This window comes from Carlito syrichta, unplaced genomic scaffold (genome assembly GCF_000164805.1).
Source record: "Carlito syrichta isolate Samal-C Ts95f unplaced genomic scaffold, Tarsius_syrichta-2.0.1 Scaffold302576, whole genome shotgun sequence".
NCBI lineage: Eukaryota > Metazoa > Chordata > Mammalia > Primates > Tarsiidae > Carlito > Carlito syrichta.
The window spans coordinates 234,417-256,402 of record NW_007246672.1 but is presented as its reverse complement, the minus strand read 5'-3'; the positions used below and the strand labels follow the sequence as shown (position 1 = coordinate 256,402).

General features: G+C 40.3%; 1 protein-coding gene across 10 annotated transcripts in view; it reads left to right on the top strand.

Annotated features, from left to right (window-relative positions):
• Positions 1–21,986, top strand: part of DLGAP1 (DLG associated protein 1) — a 399,852-nt gene that overhangs the window by 159,920 nt on the left and 217,946 nt on the right. For all 10 annotated transcript variants that reach the window (XM_008056910.1, XM_008056911.1, XM_008056909.1 and 7 more), the window contains exon 4: positions 7,419–7,659. In XM_008056910.1, the coding sequence (XP_008055101.1) occupies positions 7,419–7,659 (241 nt within the window). The remainder of the gene's footprint in view (positions 1–7,418; positions 7,660–21,986) is intronic.

Below are 21,986 nucleotides of genomic sequence, written 5' to 3'. Positions count from 1 at the left end.
AGGTTACTAGTAGAAGCTATAATGGTATGGTGCTTTATATCCTATATAATGGTATAGTGCTTTATATCCTATTTCCCTTTAAAACCTGACACATTATTCATCAAAGGCTCCAGAAAGATTAAAGTTTATACATCCAGGAATTGGTCTAGAATAACTAATTTTTTTCTTTCTTGTCATTCATTACACATAGAGCTAAGACTCCTAAAAACAGATTGTGCTAGAGAGAAAAAAATTGGGCATCTGCATATATGAAATATGGCATCTTTGTCCATGTTTTCACTATATGCACATCTAATAAAAATGGAGGCTTTTAAAGTAAAATTTAAGAAGAAATAACTATATATATAGAAAGTCAGACATTTTTAAAGTACATTATGTAATCACTGTCACTGCCAAATAAACTTAATTTATGTTGTTTATTTCAAGTCCAAATCCTACGTATTTTCATCTGGAATGGTATATTAGAAGCCAACAGACATATTTTGTCTAGTAACATATTGGGTTTCTATACCATTTTTTAAAAATTAATATAACTAGGCAGCTGTTGTGTTCATTGGTAATACCCACAGCTTAACTGTGACTTTGACAGAGACCATACCTTCATTGTGTGTGTGTGTGTGTGTGTGTGTGTGTGTAGAGACAGAGAAAGAGAAATGAAAACTCAGGTAAATAGTGCCTGTAAATACACAACTAGTTAATGACAGATGACAGAACCTTGAAAACCCAAGCATCCTGACTCCTAACTGATAAGTTACTTCAATGCCTGCTGATATTAGTAGCAATAATATTGCTAATAATAGTAATATTAACAATAGAAATTATATCAATGAAATAGTTACCATGTGTTGGTTTCCTGATACATGTTAGTAGCTTTACATAGCATTTCATTAATTTCACATCAATTCTGTAAGAAAGATTACTTTTTATTTGATGGAACTCAGTCTCAGGAAGTTGGAGTAACATATCTGTTTGATTTTCCCCACTATACTGTCTCACAGAATAATTTCCGTAGTGATTACCATATGCCTAGAAATGTAATACTCATTTTTACATTACTTTATTTTTATTCTTAAAGCATCCCTATGAGGTAGATATCATTTTACCCATTTTACAAATGAAAAGGTCAGAGAATTCAAACCCATAGTCCACTGAATAATAGAAAGACCGCCAAACTGTTTTTTCATCCCATCTTTTAAAAAAATCTAAATTTAAAATCTAAGCAATAATAGAAAATATTTAAGTTAATTTTAGGAAAAATGTTCATGATAGTATGGAGAGGATTACTACTTAAAATAAAACGAGAATTCTAGAAAACATGAAGTAAAAATTAAAATTTATTCTAAATAAAATTAAATGTCTCTATGTGGCAAAATACATCATAAAGTTAAAATACAATTGGTGGGAGGAATATTTATGCATATTAACAAAAAGAGCTGATATTCCAGTTAGTTAATGTATTCGTACCCACTCAGTAAGATAACATAAACAATCCAAAAGAATTTGGGGCAAGGTTCATGAATTATTAATCAAAGAAAAAGAAATACAAAAGCCAATAAATATAACTTGCATACCTGCGAGTTGGTAAAAAATAATTCAGAGCAACACAATATCATTTTTGACCTATCAGAATGGTAAAACAACTAACATTCAGTTCTGGTGACCATGTTGAGAAACAAACTCTCTCTCTCTCTTGCTGTTTGGAGCATGAATTGCTACTATTATTTTAGAAAGTAAATCAGTAAAATCTACAAAATAGTAAAAATGTACTAAGAAAAATAGGAACAACAAAAGAGGGAAATTTTTAAAATCAGAAAGAAATAAAGAGGTAAAAGATTCAGAAACAAATGGACAGATCATAAAGATAGACAAAGAAAATTGAACAGACAGATAATAGAAGTCCCTGAAGAAGAAATTCAAAGAAAAGAAACAACAAATAATAAAAGCAATAAAAATTTTTAAAAACTTTCCTGAAATAAAAAGATTATTTGAAATTACATATTGGAAGAACCCACCATGTAAACATACCATGTAATTGAGAAATTAACCCAAAGCAATCAACATCAGGACATAGTCTGATAAAATTACAGGACTTTAAAGAACTTTTGAAACCCTTTGGATTTCTAGACAAAAAGAGCAAATGACTTAAAAATGAAAATTAAATTATTATCAGTCTTTTTAACAGGAGTTTATGCCAGAAAAAAATGATGTAAAATTTTAATATACTCCAGGAAAAAAAAGTGAACCAAAGACTTTTACATCCAGAAAAACAGACTTTCAAGAATAAAAGGTACGAATTGTTATAAGCATGAATGAATGCATGGAATATTGTTTCCATGAGCCCATCGTGAGGAATATACTAGATAATGAGCTTTAGACAACCAAAATGACCAGACATAAGAACTACATATAGGCCGGGCTCGGTGGCTCAGCCTGTAATCCCAGCACTTTGGGGGGGCCAAGGTGAGTGGATTGCCTGAGCCCGTGAGTTCGAGACCTGCCTGGGCAGCGAGACCTCATCTCTACAATAAATCAAAAAATCAGCCGGGCGTGGTAGCGCATGCCTGTAATTCCGGCTACTCGGAAGGCTGAGGCGGAAGGATCGCCAGAGCCCAGCAGGTCGAGGCTGCGGTGGCCGGGAGCGGCCACTGCACTCCAGTCTGGGCAACCGAGTGAGACTCCAACTCAAAAAAACAAAAGAGAACTACATATGCTCCCTCCTTATGATGGAATTACATACTGATAAGCCCATTGTGACTTGAAAACAGCATGAGTAATGAGCATGCTGTATATATGATGGGATGCAAAAACATGTCCAAAAAAAAAAACTGGCTACAGTACACCACAGAGTATTCGTTATTTATCCTGGTGATTGCATGGCTGAACACCTGCCCAGTATCACAGGAGAATATTGTCCACATACCACTAGCCCCCAAAAAGATCAAAATTCAAAGTATGGTTTCTACTGAATGTGTATTAATTTTGCACCATCATAAAGTCAAAAAATCATAAGTTAATCTGTCCTAAGTCACAGACCATCTATAGTAGCAAAAATTAAGCACATAATTATTTGTAGAACAAAGACTAAATGAAAGTTCAGGCAAGGGGAAGTATATTAGGCTTATATGCACTGGCAATGTAAATATAGCACAACTATTTTTAAATAAGAGAAGAATGGAGGGAACACATGCAAAATAAAATGTTAACTCATTTCAATAATCACATATGGGCAGTGGTAGTATTAGTGTTGTTATTCTAAAGTTGTTGTGCATGTATTATGGAATAAAGCAAAAGAATAACTATAGAATATCCCAATTCCATCATTTCCTGTGTCCTTGAGAACCCAGATTCTTAGCATGGAATTAAGATCTAAGTATGACTATACATAGAAGAGGTTACATAAAAACCCTGTAGTCTGAATTTCCATTGGACATATTTCTATTCTATTTCTGCTCACTGAAAAGACCTAAGAACAATGATAAACCCCAAGACAATGACAATAGATCTCCCTAGTTCCCAGACTGTGTTCTTGAATACCATTTCCCACTAAAAGAAGAAAGGGTTTTTTGGAAATACGCTGATTCCAGGACCGGGCTGGGAAAAGATGAGATGAGTTTTGTCATACCAGATATCAAGGAAGCTATCAGAGATGATAAGTTTCATGTCAAAAGGACTCGGGAGCCAACCCAAGAGGCAGGTACCCACTGGCCAAAGATGGGACACGCATATTTGAGGTCACTAAGAATAATCATTGAAATGGACTTAAAATCATCAATATTTTTGAAACTATGAGTTAATTTTGATACTTCTCATTGATCACCCATAAAAGCTAAGAGGGAACAAATTTATTATCTTGGAAATTAGGAAATATAAAAAGGAGAATGGCTGGGTGTGGAGGCTCACACCTGTAATCCCAGCACTTTGAGAGGCTGAGGCAGGAGGATTGCTTAGGGCTAGGAATTCAAGACCAATCTGGGTAACATAGCGAGATCCCATATCTATATTTTAAAATAAATAAATAAATAAGAGGGAAGGAATCAGGCATTTATCTTGCCATTCCTATATGAACTAAACCTTTAAGTAACCAAATAATGTAAGAAAGGATATTACAACTAGTAACTGTAGCAATAACGATAGAATCAGAATGTCGCCATTTTGCAACCCCCAATGAATTAGCAGGTCTAGCCACTGAGCATAAATGACTCCTAACAACATAAAAAGAGAGGCAACCTAGACATAATATGCCTCCTCTTGTCTTGCCAAAAGGATTGAATCCAAGTCCAATCAAGTCTCTGAATCCAGCTTGCAATTTTCAGGAAATACAAAATACAGAGGAGCATGATAGATTCCACCACGAGGACGAAATCAGCCAAATCCAAACTCTACGGGTTGCACAACCCAGTTTCCTCAACAGATAAATTGTAACCAAGAGAAACGTGTGTTAAAAATGAATTTTTAAATGTATCAAATTGTTTAAATGATAAGATTAAACTGTAGAGTCCAGGGATGCACACTCGAGGTTTTTTTTTAAAAGAAGAATGTAAAAAAATGACTGCAGTAAAACTTAGGGTATTCATTACATACTATTACATGGAAGGTGGATATTGAAATTAGGGTGGGGCATGTGGAGGCCTTCTGGGTGACTGGAAAGTTCTATGTTTTGATCTGGCTAGTAGTTCTAAGGAGCCTGCCTTATTATAATTCATTCAGTTATACATTTATTTTGTATGGTCTTCTGTGTCTGTGTATAATAAAAAGGTTACAAGGGAATGAAGAAGAATTCGGTTAAGTTTAACCCAGAGAGTTAAGTAAAAAAACAAGTTGCAGAATTATATTTACTCTGTAATTCAAATTTTATTTAAAAAATAGAAAAGGGAGCCTACATCCTCTCTGCAAAAACAGTCATCCAAATTTAATGGTCGTTACCTTGACAGAAATATTTTACTGTTTCTTGTTATATTTGGTATGTCAATTAAAAGGAGGAAATTGAATAAATTATATATACATATATAATATTCACACATATAGATATATACACACATATATATGTATTACACATCCACATATACATATATAGCCTACTTTACTTTTTACTTTGCAATCATTTCAAACTTACAAAAAAGTTGCACATATAATACAGAGACCCCTGTATATCCTTGTCCCAGATTCACTTGCTCACTCTTTATCATTCTCACTCCATTTGATGGTTAGTTGCAGATATCATGTCCCTTTACCACTAAATGCATGTCCATATAGTTCCTTAAAAACAAGGAAATGTAGATATAGATATAATTTTCTAATATGGACACCTACAGTTATTAGCCTTGAAGATGTGCAGGGAGTTTACATATCAAACTAGATAAAGGATAAGAAAATACTATTTTTAAACTGTAGAGAATTTTTATTAAGAAATGCATGCCTCTTTCCACTTATGTGCCTTGAGGTAATTGATCACTTTTGTCTGAAGTTTGAAGAAACTAGCCATCACTGGAGCACAGCTTCAGATAACACAAAATGAGGAGACAGCCAAATTTTGTAATAGGTTTCAGTAAATGTTCCAAACTTAATTATAGTCTAATCTGTTGAATTCCCAATTACTCATGAATTTGATATTAGGAAAATAGAGATAAGAAGGCCTGGAAAGTAACAGAAAATTGAGAAATGCACCCAAATCTCTAAGAAGTCAGCTACAAAGAGCAAAATTGACTGGCACATCTAGTTGGCTGTATTGTTTTCTGAAGTGGGTCTCAAACCCAATTAAGTTATATACAGAGAAATATAAACCATTAAAAACTTATTCCTCAGCCGGGCTCAGTGGCTCAGCCTGTAATCCCGTGCCTTTGGGAGGCTGAGGTGAGTGGATTGCCTGAGCCCATGGGTTCAAGACCCGCCTGGGCAGCGAGACCTCATCTCTACAATAAATCAAAAAATCAGCCGGGCGTGGTAGCGCATGCCTGTAATTCCGGCTACTTGGAAGGCTGAGGTGGAAGGATCGCCGGAGCCCAGCAAGTTGAGGCTGTGGTGGCCGGGAGCGGCCACTGCACTCCAGTCTGGGCGACAGAGTGAGACTCCAACTCAAAAAAAAAAACTCATTCCTCAAAAAAAGAGTGGCTCATTTTAAAGATTTTTTAATATGCTTTAATAAGCAACTTATGAAGCATATCAGTTTTTTACAAAGAGGAGTGGAACCTGTAAATCATTTGAAAAATGTGATAGTGCTTTCCAAGATTTTGACATATCTGAGTTTAGTCTATTTTTGTGCAAAACGTGGGTCTCTTGCCAAAAAATATAGGACATGTTTCCATACTTTGCACTAAATTAAGCTTAACACTGAAACTCTTTGACAAATTAGTCACTTCAAAAGGTGCTGTAAAAATACTAGTTTCTAAAACGTTTGTACTAAAAACAGTTACACCAAAATACATGAACTCTGACCGTGGACCCATAAAATTGTTCCCTAAGTTTGTGTTTATAAATAAGAACATGATAGCAGGGTATGGTAGCTCACGCCTGTAATCCCAGCACTTTGGGAGCTGGAGGCAAGAGGATTGCCTGAGCTCAGGGGTTCGAGACCAGCCTGAGCAACATGGTGAAACCTAATCTCTACAATACATCAAAAATTCAGCCAGGTGTGGGGGCACACACCTGTGGTTCCAGCTACTTGGAAGGCTGAGGTGGAAGGATCACCTGAGCCCAGCAAGTCGAGGCTGTGGTGGCCATGATTGTGCCACTGCGCTCCGGTGGGGGCGACAGAGTGAGACTCTGATAAATAAATACATAAATAAAATTTTAAAAAGAACATGCTTTGAAACAAGACTTCTTAGTCCCACATTCCTTTGCATTCTAAGAACAATGCTCTTTTTATATGTGATTAAAAAGAATAATTATAGAATTATTGTCAGACTCTTTGGCAATAGTTTATGCCAGAAGAAAATGATGTAACATTTTTATATACTCCAGGAAAAAAAGTGAACCAAAGATTTTTACAGCCAGAAAAACTGACTTTCAAGAATAAAAGGCACAAATTGTTATAAGCATGAATGAATGCATGGAATATTGTTTCCATGAGCCCTTCGTGAGAAACGTGCTAGATAATGAGCTTTAGACAACCAAAATGACCAGACATAAGAACTACAGATGCTCCCTCCTTATGATGGAATTACATACTGATAAGCCCATTGTAACCTGAAAACAGCATGAGTAATGGGCATGCTGTGAATATGTAATCGATTCTTTGGAATTAGAAGCTGGATTCCATTCCAGAGTCTGTAACATAAGGAAAGTGAGATGCACGTGGGTTTCATGTGACCAGACTCTGCTTTCCCTCCTGGGGGCCAAGTTCGCAGATGCTGGAAGGGGGAGGCGGGTCCTCCGGCCAGCCGAGAGTAACTCGCGGGTCGCCGCCCCTGTGTCCCCCGCAGGTGAGCGAGATGGAAGTGAACGGGCAGTTCGAGTCCGTGTGCGAGTCCGTGTTCAGCGAGCTGGAGTCGCAGGCCGTGGAGGCGCTGGACCTGCCCATGCCCGGCTGTTTCCGCATGCGGAGCCACAGCTACGTGCGGGCCATCGAGAAGGGCTGCTCCCAGGACGACGAGTGCGTGTCCCTGCGGTCGTCGTCGCCACCGCGCACCACCACCACCGTGAGGACCATCCAGAGCAGCACGGGTGAGTGGGCGCGCCACGGCCAGCACCGAGGTCCCCGGAGACCGCGGCCCAGCTGGTGTCACACACAGTCGCCGGGAGCAGAGCACCACCCTTGTCCCCCGGAGCAAAAGCTTGGCCTCCCCGCTATCTCCATCCCCGCCTCTGGTCATTCACACACCCCCTTCCCGCCACATCGCCATCCCTGGTACCCGCAGGGGAACCTGCGACTACAGCACCATGAGGGAGGGACTGCCCAGCGGGAGGCCTTTCCGGCAGCCCCGCGCCACATCCCAGGAGCTGGCACAGCCATGCCACCAACTCCTACTCTCGACAGTTAGTCTCAGCCTTTCAGGAATATGAACCCACATGATGAAGCAGACACCCTGCTTACTGGGCATTACAGAACTGAAATGCTTTTTTTTAATTCCAAGATAGCCACAAAGGGACTATGGCAAAAGACCTGAAGTATATCACTGTGAGACAATAAAGAAGAAAGGAATAACCCAGTAATAGCGATTGCACATTTTATGAGCTTTTGTTTATTATAACAGAAAGCACATATTTTCATTTTTTTAATCTTCTATCTAACCCATATAAATAGCACCTCCTTTCCCTCTAAACTGTATTGACGTTTATGCAGTTATTCTGTATTTTTATCAGTAGATTTTAGGCACAAAAGAGCTTAACTAGTTTCCATGACACTGGAACTTGCATAGTAATATAGCCTTGGGCCATGTACGACAATGTGCCTACATATATAAATAAAATACTTGGGTTCCAAGAAGAAAATTTCTCCATCTTAACTAGGCTTAACATCATGATTGAGCTCCCTATAACTTCAATACGGAGTAGTTCGACAAGATCATCGAGCCTAGTCAAAATAAATAATGATGAATACATTAAAAAGAAAAGGCTTTGCCAGAATGTTGCATTATTCCATTTTACTTCCAAGTGCATCATGACAGTCTAAAACTTTTGCAGTCATTTATTTATTTGTTTATTTGAGTCTGAGTTTCACTCTGTCTCCCAGGCTAGAGTGCAGTGGCACACTCACGTTCACCGCAGCCTTGACCTGCTGGGCTCAGGTGATCCTTCACCTCAGCATTTCAGGTAGCTGGAACTACAGGCACAAGCCACCACGCCTGGCTAATTTTTTTTTTAATTGTAGAGATGAGTTCTAGCCAAGTTGCCCAGGCTGGTCTCCAACCCCTGGACTCAGGCAGTCCTCTCTCCTTGGCCTCCCAAAGTGATAGGATTACAGGCGTGAGCCATGGCGCCCAGCCACTTTCACAGTCTTGAGAGTTAAAAAGTCCTCACACCTGAGTTAAAATGCTACTAACCAAGTGTATGGAAGTGAAGGAACTTTTTAAAAAACCATTGGAGGTTTAACAAGAGGAGTTTATTCTTGCCTACTGCAAACTGAGATCTCAACATTAGGAGAAAGGATGCTTCTGACATTGCATGAGCTTAGCAGGAAATGAAGCAGCTGTGGCCCTGGCTGGCTACCTCTAGGCCCGAGATCTCACAAGTCCGTACGTTCTCTCTCACTAAGAAATTCTCCAACAACAGTTACAGATGAGATTAATAAATGTAATAAGTGGTTTATGAAGAAAAAAAATTTTAATCAGCCATGAGCGCACGCGCGTGCTTGTGTGTGTGTGTGTGTGTGTGTGTGTGTGTGTGTGTGTGTGTGTGTGTGTGTGTGTTGACATTCATGCAGTAAGTGTAGTTTGGAAGGTCTGCCCTGTGCCTCCAGCCCATCCTTGCGTCTTTTGGTGTTTCCCATTTCTTCCACCCAACGCGACACACTACCTGTTCCCAACGTCTGGTCCAGTCTTCTCTCTAATGAGCTCAGCACCCACCAGCTGAAATACACGAAATGCAGATCCTTGCCCAGAAATCCTGAGGTGTGCTCTCAGGAGAATGGTCAAAAAGGAACAGGTCACTGGCTCATTCCTTCCCCCTCAGGAAGGGGCACTGTGGGTGAAGTAGAGAGAGGCTTGGGATGGCTTTTTTCTGCTAACCTCTCAGAGGATTTTTGCGTTATCATTTTACTTACACTTTCTGCATCAGTTCTTTTCCTAACACACACAGGTCTTCCCTTCCTAAGACCAGATACTCTGGAGGCTCCCAGAGTTCAGACAGCAGGGTTGCCAAATAAAACCCTGGTCGTTCAGTTAAATTAGAATTTCAGGCAAATCATGATAATTCTGTAGTTTATATCTCAACTACGACAGGGGAAATACTGATACCATGAAACTATTTGTCATGTTTGTAGTAACTACTAAAATCCAACAAATCTATCACAGCAGGTGATCAGGTCCTGGGAGAAGTCCTATGTTATTCCTCCTAGAATATAAGTTGAATCTGAGAGGCCTGAGCTGCAGGTTCTATATGGGAAAACACACAAAACAGAAGTGAGTGAAAACTGCACGGAGGTGATTGCATCCACCCCTTCCTAAGTTCTGTGAGTCTTGTCCTAAGTACTGGATCACCTTCACCTGCGGCTCCCTGGGTCAGAAGGTTCCAGGGTTGGCTGCCCCATCGGGGATTTAGGGACTTGCTCATGCATTGATGACACTTAAAATGCCAGGTGTTTGCACTGAGCAGCAGAGTTGCTCAGTGACCTCTGGCTGTAGGATTCCCTCTGGCTGTAGGAATCCTCTAGCAATTAGCAGGGAGGGAGGATGAAGGAGACAGCTCAGCAAGTCACGGCAAATCAGGAGCAGAGTTGGAGACTAACTATGGTTATGCTTCCTTAGATTTATAGACTTTTTGGCTTATCTATGATAGAATCCTATGTTCTCTCAGCACCGTGATATCCCTCCATCCGATAGCTTCAACAAGTTTTCATATAAACGACTGTACCTGGGACAATTAGGTTAAGATTAGAGCTGCTATAGGAAAGTAGCATGAAAAAGTAGGGTAATTAATCTCATGACCATGAGAAAACAAGAAGCTTTGCCTCAATTTTCTGAATATTTTAGGTAAAAGCAGAACCTAATGCCAGAAATATACCCAGACTTCCACTTTAGAGTATTGGATTAACCCCACCTCTTAAGGAATATACCAGTGCAATTGTATGTTTAAGGATGAGATTTCTTTTTTTTTTTTGAGTTGGAGTCTCACTCTGTCGCCCAGACTGGAGTGCAGTGGCCATTCCTGGCCACTGCAGCCTCGACCTGCTGGGCTCCAGCGATCCTTCCGCCTCAGCCTTCCAAGTAGCTGGAACTACAGGCGCGTGCTACCACACCCGGCTAATTTTTTTGATTTATTGTAGAGATGAGGTCTCGCTTGCGCAGGTGGGTCTCAAACCCGCGGGCTCAGGCAATCCACTCACCTCAGCCTCCCAAGGCACGGGATTACAGGCTGAGCCACCAAGAGATTTCTTTTTGCTTCCTATATTGAACATTTTCTAGGACCTATCTTCAAAAGCATTATCGCATTGTAGCTAGGCCAACTTGGATCTAGTGATACTAGCAGCCTGAATTGGCAGAAACATTGTATAATAATCATCAGTGGAAAATACAACTTGCTACTTGTTAATGTGTATGAAAAAAATACAAAATCCTATGTACTGGTTACCTAGCAAGTAGTAGGTGGAGAGAGTCAGATGGACTCTCAGGAGAGATTGATGATTTTAAACTAAGCATTTATGGCTTTTTATGGTTTTAAAACCAATGTAGGCTGGGTGTGGTGGCTCACATCTGTAATTCAGCACTTTGGGAGGCCAAGGCAGGAAAACTGTTTGAGTCCAGAAGTTTGAGACCAGCCTGGGCAAGAGAGCAAGACCCTATCTCTATGAAAAATAAAAAAGTCAGCCGGGTGCAGTGGCTCAAGCCTGTAATCCCAGTACTTTGGGAGACCGAGGCAAGTGGATTGCCAGAGCCTGCGGGTTTGAGGCCAGCCTGGGCTACTTGGCGAGACCTCCTCTCTACAATAAATAAAAAAATTAGCCAGGCATGGTAGCACACGTCTAAAGTTCCAGCTACTTGAAAGGTTGAGGCAGAAGGATCACCTGAGCCCAGCAGGTCAATGCAGTGGTGGCCGTGAGTGTACCACTGCACTCCAGCCTGGGCGACGGAGTGAGACTCCAACTCAAAAAAAAAGAAAAAGAAAAAAAAGTTGCTCAGCGTGGTGGCCCTCACTTGTAATCTCAGCTATTTGGGAGGCTGAAGCTAGAGGATTTGAGGCTGCAATGAACTACGATCATACCACTGCACTCCAGCCTGGGCAACAGAGCAGTATTTTTGTCTCTGAAAAAAATAAAAATAAAGCCAATATAATATTTAAATAAAAATAATAATATTCTTTGACAGAAATAGACAAGTGGTCATGATATTTGATTCTTTGGTCTTTTAAGATAATTCTTCACTTTGAAATTACAAGATTTTCAAAAAAAGCTTTATGTAGCAATAATATGATTTGTATCAAGAATAAGTACATTCCATTTGCCACACTGTTGCTCTTAGAGTTTGGCTTGTGTGCTACATAATTTTCCTATTAGGAGGTTCTCTTAAAAAAATGATGGCGTTGAACTGGTCTATATTCTTCACGCGGCCTCCCAGGAAGGGGAGCAAGGATGCAGCGTACATCCCCGTGGGATAGCAGTGATGTTTTCCAGCCAGGGAGTCAACAGAATTTGCCCTTTTGAATGTGTCTTGGGACCACAGTTACAGTGGTATTTGCTGTTTAATTTTTCTAACAAGAGAGATTCTATTTTCTTCTAGATTTAGGTATGGTCCTCCATGTTCCTACTTGTTAGGTCTGTGGGACAGGCCGGTGCCACAAGGAAGATGCAAAGAATTGCACAGAAATTAGATTGAAAAAAATATGGTTTATTTAGAAAGTAGATGAGAGAGAGAGAGAAAGAGAAGATTCACCTCCCCAAGATTAGGGAGGGGGCCAGAGCTTAACGAAAGCATGGAGGCTCCTGGTGAGGTTGAATGCTTTTAAGGCTTTCTTTTGGGGAGGGGCAGGTTGTTGAGGTGATTGGGTGGTGGTCTGTTTTACGTCATCATGAAGGGGGCAGGTAAGCCTAGGAACTGACGTCACAGTGATGGATGGCAGGCGACGGGTGGGTTAGTCAGTAACTGTTGCCATGGTGATGGGGCCTGTGTCTCCCCTCCCTAAGGACCGGATGGGTGGGCGGGCCAGACACATAGATGAGACGAGAAGGTCCGATAGCTGAAAGACAAACTCTTTAGGAGAGGTTAACCACAGAATGTCTTGTGACTCGCCCAGGGTTCCAGGAAAGGCTTATTGGGAAAGGATTATCACGTATGAGCTCAAGGGGACCAGAGAAACTCCTTTTTGGGCTCTATCCTTTCACCACTTGACACTCTCTCCCGTTCCTGGCAGCTCTGGTACACTTACACCTTGCTCGAGATAGCAAAAGCCACAGCTAATCTTTTGAGCTGAGGTTGGGGCCGATGTGCAGGATGGCCTCTCGCAGGTTTGGGTTTTATTCCCAGTTATCCCCCGCAGGAAACCACATCTAACCTACCTTCATTCACTCCACACTCCAAACCCCTACGTCCTGCTCCCCACTCCCACCCACGCCCCCCACACGCAAACCCTAAACACATATGATGTTGAGTTGAGCAGAGTATTATTAGGATATCAATTTACATTTTCTTTTTTTTTTTTTTTTTTTTGAGTTGGAGTCTCACTCTGTCGCCCAGACTGGAGTGCAGTGGCCGCTCCCGGCCACTCGCCTGCTGGGCTCCGGCGATCCTTCCACCTCAGCCTTCCAAGTAGCTGGAATTACAGGCATGCACTACCACGCCCTGCTGATTTTTTGATTTATTGTAGAGATGAGGTCTCGCTGCCCAGGTGGGTCTCGAACCCGCGGGCTCAGGCAATCCACTCACCTCAGCCGAAAAATCAGTGCTTCACAAACTGCATAAACCACAGATGAGTGAGTAATCCAGGGGACTTTCTTAGAGTAATAGCATTGCTATTAAAACAAGTTGGATCCGAACATATAGCAGTAGAAGAATCGTCTACATCATCTCATCCAGTGGTCTGCAGATTACAGCCTGTGGGCCAAATCCAGGCTGCTGCCAGTTTCTGTGAGTCAAGTATCACTGGACATAGTCACACCCACGTGTTTACCTACTGCCTGTGGTTGCTTTCATTCTTTAAAGTTGCTGCAGAGACTATATGCCCCACAGAGCCAAAAACATTTATTATCTGGCCCTTTATAGCAAAAGTTTGCTGCACCTATCTAATTGGATGAACCCATTTTAATGTCAGGAAACTAGGGCCCAAAGTAGTAGGCCTCTAGCTGGAGGCAAAGTCAGAATTAAAAACCCAAATCTCCCAGCAAACAGCCCCTTTGTTCCTTTGGGTCCCAGCTCTATAAATTATTTATTGCATGATTAGGAAATTAATCTGAACTTGAAGTCCTTCATGTGTAAAATGAGATTATAATGCTGCTCCTCTTCTCGGCATTAATGACCATTTGGAGAATTCCTGGAGTTCAGAGAAAGCTCACTTCTTTCTGTCAAGCACTGAGTTAATTAACAGATCCTTTTTGTAAAGCAATGAGAGAAGGGTTCAAAGTCCAAGAAACAGATCCCAATCAGAAGCTTTTTGAACAAAGCGCCTTTCTTTTCTATTCGAGATAAAAATCAAATAATAAATATTCAGATATTGCCTAGACTGGCTCCTTGCCCCTCTGCTAATGAGGTTTCCTTCTTTGAATCTCTCCAAATAGAACTGGAGACTTCCACTTTCTCCCACCGCTGGAGGCTCTACCAAAAAAAAAAAAAAGATTTATGCCACAACCTACTCTTCTTGTGACATAACTTGTCCTTGTTTGCTTTTATATCTGAGAAAAGTGACAGTCACAGTTTTCCAAAGACTTTGGCTATAACTTTTCCTTTCTTTAGGGACACTTGAGGTGGGATTTCTGTATAATATTATGAAATTATAAACATGCAAAAGTTCTGCCAGACACAGAGCAAGATTTAAATCTGAAGACCACTGTACGCTGCCATCTTCTCCATTTGTTTTGAAGTATCTAAATCACCTCTTGAGAATGGAGTGCCCGCGCTTGAGGGGCTGTGCTCTGCAGACAGCCAACATGTCCACCTGTGCCTACGTGGCAAGTGGTGAAGGGGTGCCTGGAGTTTTCTGGCACACTGGGCTTTAGAGTTGTGAAGTTCAAATGAGATCATTCATAAGGAAATGCTTTGCAAATTACAAATTAGCATGCCTCCACCTTGGCTTTGATCTTAAATCTCAATCTGGTTTAGTTCAATAATCACGATTTGAGCATTTGCCATTTGACAAGCATATGAACCGGCTGTATAAATTCTGTCATGCAATCCTAATGAATACTCTCTGCCATGTATTTGGTATTGTCATTTTCATCATACAAAAAATGAAAAAAGACTTGGAGAGCTGACACAATGTGACCAGACCACACAACTGGTAAGCGACAGAGCAGGCTATTAAAGTCTCTGCAGTCACCAATAAATGCCCTAAAAAGTACATTATACTCTGAAATAATTTAATACAAATCTAGTTCTGGAATGAGAGCTTTTTCTTTTATTCCTTTTTCTCTCATTCTTTCCTCTCACAAATGTTCACTTAGCTCCTACCATGTTTAAAACCTGTGTTTTCTGTAAAAATTCCGAAAGCCCCTCTTTTTTATAGAAATTGCTGTTCACATTTTATTAACATGGTCTCTCATGTTGGTATGTCTCTGAAATATCTACTTAAAGCTAACTTAAAAACAATTTTTAAAAAGTAAAAAGTAGACTTTAAGTAAGGAAAAAGCTTACAAAAAACAATATTCTGGGTTTAAAATTTCATATTACACTTTGTCATTTTGACATTATGACAGGTTTAAAAGATAAAATATCCAGTCCCTTGATCTAATCATGGTATTGTCAGACAGCACTAAATGGAAAAATAACTTTTGCCAACTCATGTATAAATGAAGCAGGTGGCAAATTCTGTTGTGTGGCTGATGAAATGGTCAGGAATCTGTGTCCCTGAGTTAAATAAAAATTAAAAACCCTACAATAATTTAATTCTGATCTGACCGGTCTCTTGACTGAGCTGTAAGGTAAAGATGGGAGCAATTGATGACCCAATTACAAAGGTCAGTCAGAAAACCCAAAATAAAAAAGCAGTCTCCTTCCATGTGACTATTTATTATATAAGAATTTTCTTTAAAACATAATAATAGGCCAGGCTCGGTGGCTCAGCCTGTAATCCCAGCACTTTGGGGGGCAAAGGTGGATTTGGGATTGCCTGAGCCCGCGAGTTCGAGACCAGCCTGGGCAACTTGGTGAGACCTTGTCTCTACAATAAAACAAAAAATTAGTCGGGCATGTTAGTGCACACCTGTAGTTTCAGTTACTTGGAAGGTTGAGGCAGAGGGATCACCGGAGCCCAGCAGGTCAACACTGGGATGGTCGTGAGCATGCCACTGCACTCCAGCCTGCGTGATGGAGTGAGACTCCAACTCAGTAGTAATAATAATAATAATAATATGAAAACAAAGGACCTAAAACTTTACTCTTTTACCTTTATGATACCTCCATAGACACTTTTATAATGGAAGAAGCGGCCATTTTTAAAGCTTTCATAGTCCAGAGTCATCTGATCCAATTCATATTAAACTTTAACAAATATGGCAAAGTAGCAGCAATTGGAAACCTTGAGTGTAATTAATGCTGGCAGTTGGACAACACAACTAAGCCACCTTGGGAGCAACATGATTTAGCTCCAGGTGGCAAATCCAAGGCCTCAAGTTTTGTATTTCTATTACTCCTGCCATTGACTTTCTGTCAAGCTTTCAAGGCAAACTTTTCCTGCTGCCAAGAGTCCTTGATTAAAAGAGAGGCCAAAATGAACAGTGCCGTGATTTGACTCAACAGGCATCTGAAACAGTCTTATATTTTTTTTAATGACAAATCAATGATTGTGTAACTATTAACACTCCAAAAGCTTTCTTTGCCATCTGCTGGTATGCTCCTGACATGAAATTTCTACCAACATGCAAGATAATTTTTCTTTTTTTTTTACCTTTTTCTTCTAATGATCAATATTACTGAGAACATTAATTCTGATAACTTCTAATTAAACTTATGAAAGAACTAATCTAAGTTATCTCTAAAATATGACAGTTAAAGTTTAATTGGTTTTTATCCCCAAAATATTTTATGGCTTCAAGGGATACATATTATTAAAATCAATATTGCTGTCCAGGTACATTGATTCACACCTATAATCCCAGTGCTTTGGGAAGCCAAGGCAGGAGGATCTTTTGAGGTCAGGAGTTCGAAACTAGCATGGGCAACATGGTGAAACCTTGTCTCTACAAAAAATAAATAAAATTAATGTTGCTTAACCAGTTTCATGCTTTACAGATATATCTCTGCAGAGGGATATCAATCCGAGCTGATCATAACAAAAGCTCATCCTGAATTTCTGAATAGGATTGCATTCTGTCTCTCTTCAAGGCCAATCTTGAGTTTCTTTTTCAGTTGACAATCTTATTCCATTACATATTTTCCCTATGATGAAATTTTAAAACTTAAGAAAATCAATGAGTTCATCGAATCTACTACATTCCTTCTGAAAAACCATTCTCTCTTTCAAAATGTGGATGACAAGCCAGGCTCGGTGGCTCAGCCTGTAATCCCAAGCCTTGGGAGGCTTAGGTGAGTGGATTGTCTGAGCCCATGGGTTCGAGACCCACCTGGGCAAGTTGGTGAGACCTCATCTCTACAATAAATCAAAAAATTAGCCAGGTGTGGTAGCGCACCTGTAGTTCCAGCTACTTTGGAAGACTGAGGGAGAGGGATTGCTGGACCCCAGCAGGTCAAGGCTGCGGTGGCCAGAAGCAGCCACTGCACTCCAGTCTGAGTGACAGAGTGAGACTCCAACTCAAAAAAAAAAAAAAATGTGGATGACAGCCAGAGAACCATAGTGAGACTTAAATGGTTGCCTTTATCATTTTCAAGTGCTTCTTTTCATCTTTTATTTTCATTTTTAAATTTAGAAATAATTATAGAATTACAGGAAATTACAAAGATAGTACAGACCAGTTTCTCCCAACAGTTACACCTTGGATAGTATAATACAATGTCAAAACCTGGACTTTTTTTTTATCAGATGGACAGATTCCTATAACCACTTTTATAATCAAGATACAGAACGATTCCATCATCACAAAGATCAACCGGTTAGCACATTTTGCCAGTTTGAATGAAGTCTAGAAACCTTACCTCCCTTCAAGTCTCTTTGTCCTCTACCATTGATAATTATTTTAAATATTTCCTATATATACATTAAGAGACATATCACACACTGTTATGCTTTTTGCTTCAACCATCTTACGTAATTTAGAAAATTTCAGAGAAAGAAATTCTAATGGATATACCCATATTTTTTACCAAACAGCTAAATTTGGAAAATTTGTTGTCATTATTTCTATGGATACTTTTTCATCCGCACCCTTTTTTTCTCTTCTGAGAGTTCAATGACACAAATGTCTACAACTCCCTCAAGGGGGGTTTTAAGGCCAAGCATGGTGGCTGGTGTCTGTAATCCCAGCACTTTGGGAGGCTGAGGCAAGAGGATTACCTGAGCCCAGGAGTTCGTGACCAGCCAGGCCAACTTGGCAAGACCGTTTCTCTACAATAAACTCAAAAATTCGCCAGACTTAGTAGCATGCACTTGTGGTTCCAGCTGCATGAGTTATACCAGGCGTTGCATCCTATACACAGCGCCTCTCATCGGTGTCAGGCTGCATTATCTTCCCACCATTCTGCAATCTATGAGCTAAATTTATTAGTTTTTTAAAAACACCCAACTACTGTGGGACAAAACAAAAACTCAACAGTCTTAATTTTTTAATAGGGAAGACAAATAATCCCTAAGGACAATAGTATCCTTGTCCTTCAAGTAATCTAGGATGACTTAAGTAGCATATCATGAATTTGAGTAGACTACAACTTGTCTTAAGAATAATGCTGGCCGGGCTCGTTGTCTCAGCCAGTAATCCCAGTACTTTGGGAGGCCGACCTGAGGCTGAGCCACAGATTCGAGATCAGCCTGGGCAACTTGGTGAGACCTCATCTCTACAATAAAATGACAAATAGCCAGGTGTGGTAGCACAAGTCTGTAATTCCGGCTACTTGGAAGGCTGAGGTGGATGGATCGATGGAGCCCAGAAGGTTGACGCTGGGGTGGCCATGAGCATGCATGCCACTGCACTCCAGCCTGGGCAAAGGAGTGAGACTCCAACTCAAAAAAAAAAAAAAGAAGAAGAAGAATGCTGATACCAGACATTGTCAGTTTCTGTTGTTTATGGAATTACCTTGTTTGTTCAACTCAAATGGCAGCTACATCAGTATTTTTTCTGCTTATATTAACTGAGCAAGTACTGTATCCCTTTAAATGAAAACAATGTTGATATAAACTCACACAATTAAATCACCTTTTTTTTTTTGTAAGTGAGAAAGCAGGATTTATTGAGAGGACAGAAAAGGTCCCACAGTGGGAGGGAACCCGAAGGGCTTGCCCCACCTTTTTTTTTTTTTTTTAATTTAAAAATGAGTGACCTGGCCAGGCTTGGTGGCTCAGCCTGTAAACCCAGCACTTTGGGAGGTCGAGGTGAGTGGATTGTCTGAGCCCGCGGGTTCGAGACTTGCCTGGGCAACTTGGTGAGACCTCATCTCTACAGTTCATCAAAAATGAGCCAGGCATGATAGCATGTGCCTGTAGTTTCAGCTACTTGGAAGGCTGAGATGGCAGGATTGCCAAAGCCCAGCAGGTCAAGGCTGCAATGGCTAGGAGCATGCCACTGCACTCCAGTCTGGACAACAGAGTGAGACTCCAACTCTTAAAAAAAAGAAAAAAATTAGTGACCTGATGGCTGGGGGAAGGGGAGAGGGATAAGGAATTATGGGTAGCTAGGGGATATACTCCCCAGTTATAGTGTAATAGGGAATAGCGTTTTAGTTTGACAACATAAAGAATTCTGAAGGTTGATGGTGGTGATGGTTGCAAACATTAAGAATGTGTTTATTATCACTGAACTGCACACTTAAAAAATGATCAAGATGGTAAATTTTATGTAATGTGTATTTTACCACAATTTACAAAAGAAAAAAGAGAAATTAAGTGACCTGAAAAATGAAGAACTGTTCATCAGAAAAAGAGAAAGAGAACCCCACACTCCAAAATGCCTAACCTCTGTATATCACTTAAATCAAGACAAAGTTTTTTACTTTGGCTTGTAGCAGGCTTGAAGTTCTTACAACTCTTATTGAAGCTCTCAGTTACTACCATGACCCAGTCATGGGTTAAAGAATGTATCACTGAATTGATAGCTTTGCAATGGTTCAGCAATTAGCCATCTAAACACGAGCCTACAGTTCTTGCACATAAAATTTGCCCCGTGAATATTTGTTGATAAATAGGTAAAAATGTAGAATTTCCTCAGGAAATGTGCTGCTCCAGTGAACGCTGTAATTTTCTGGGATGACTCCAAAGTCTTCAGAGAAGCAGAAAATTCTCTCCCTTTTTTTCCTACAACTGAAAAGAAACCCCTTCCTTTCAGAGAGAGTGGGATGGTGGTCATATGTCACCCCCAAACTGTTTTGAGGAACAAAGTTTCAATAATTACCCACTTGGAAAAAGAACCTCTAGAAGCCGGGCATGGTGGCTCACACTTGTAATCCCAGCACTTTGGGAGGTCGAGGTGGGAGGATTACTTGAGTTCTGGAGTTCAAGTCCAGCTTGAGCCACATAGTGAGATCCTAACTCAAAAAAAAGAAAGAAAGGAAAAAATGGGTAAGAATCAAGGAGGCTGATAAGCATTCACCTCTGTAAACAAAGGCTTCCATTTTATTATCAGGCTGCTTATCCACTTTTCATTCTTTCTCTCTACTTTCCTGGCCAAAACTTTATGGAGAGTAAACCCCTACTTTTCCTTCCCTTCCCTTCATTTTCCCTCTCTTACCTGTACATAAAGAAATTGTGCTAACAGACTCCCCAGCACTAACTTGGTCTCAAACCTCTGTCTATAAATATCTAAACAAGGAGACTTTACGGACTGCTGATCACATCTCTGGCATTAATATCAAAATATGAGAAAACCTATTAAGAAACTGCAGTAACAAATACTCTTTTTTTTCTAGTTTTCTTGTAAGATGCATTATATTTCAAAAGGTCCAAAAGATACTAATAAGCTCTAAAGCTACTGGGATGGAGAGGTCTCTTCCCTGTTTTGAATCTCCATTTAAAAAAAGAAGAAGAAAGAGAAGGAGAGGGAGGGGATGGGGAGAGGGAGGGGAAGAGAAGGGGGAGGGAAAGGAGAAAGAGAAGGAAGAAGAAAAAAATGGCAATGGCAAAACGCCCACTCTTTGTATCTATCCAAGCCATAAGATACAACCCAAGCTACATGTCAAAATCGCTAAAAAACTTTTAAAATGTTCATTAACTTTTTCTTCTAATTTTCTTCCATAAATCTATTCTGAAGAAATACTCTGAAAACAAGGACAAATTTATAGACAAAGATGTTCACTGTAGTATTATCTATGATGGTGAAAGATTTGAATACTTTTGTTAAAGGTAAATATGTGTCTACCAGTAGGGAAAATGTTAAGCAAATTATGGAATATCCATTTCAATGAACTATTAAGCTACCTGTAAAATGTACATTTATACCAGCCTAGGCAACACAGTGAGACTCTGTCTCTAAAAAAAAAAAAAATCAGAAAAAATCAGAAAAAAATTAGCCAGGTGTGGCTAGCCTAGGCAACACAGTGAGACTCTGTCTCTAAAAAAAAAAATTCAGAAAAAATCAGAAAAAAATTAGCCAGGTGTGGTGGTGTGGTGGCACACATCTGTAGTCCCAGCTACTCGGGAGGCTGAGGGGAAAGGATCACCTGAGCCCAGAAGGTCTAGGCTGTGGTGAGCTGTGATCTTGTCACCTCACTCCAGCCTGGGTGACAGAGTGAGACCCCCAACTCAAAAAAAATAATAATGATAATAATAAACTTGGGCAACTTGGTGAGACCTCATCTCTACAATAAAAAACAAAAAATGAGCCAGGCATGGTAGCTGTGCACCTGTAGTTCTGGATACTTGGAAGGCTGAGGCAGAAGGATTGCCAGAGCCCAGCAGGTCAATGCTGGGGTGACCATGAGTGTGTCACTGCACTCCAGCCTAGGCGACGGAGTGAGACTCCAACTCAAAAAAAAATGGTGTGTGTGGTTTTTTTTGTTTTTTGTTTTTTGTTTTTGAGTTGGAGTCTCACTCTGTCGCCCAGACTAGAGTGCAGTGGCCGCTTCCGGCCACCTCAGCCTCGACCTGCT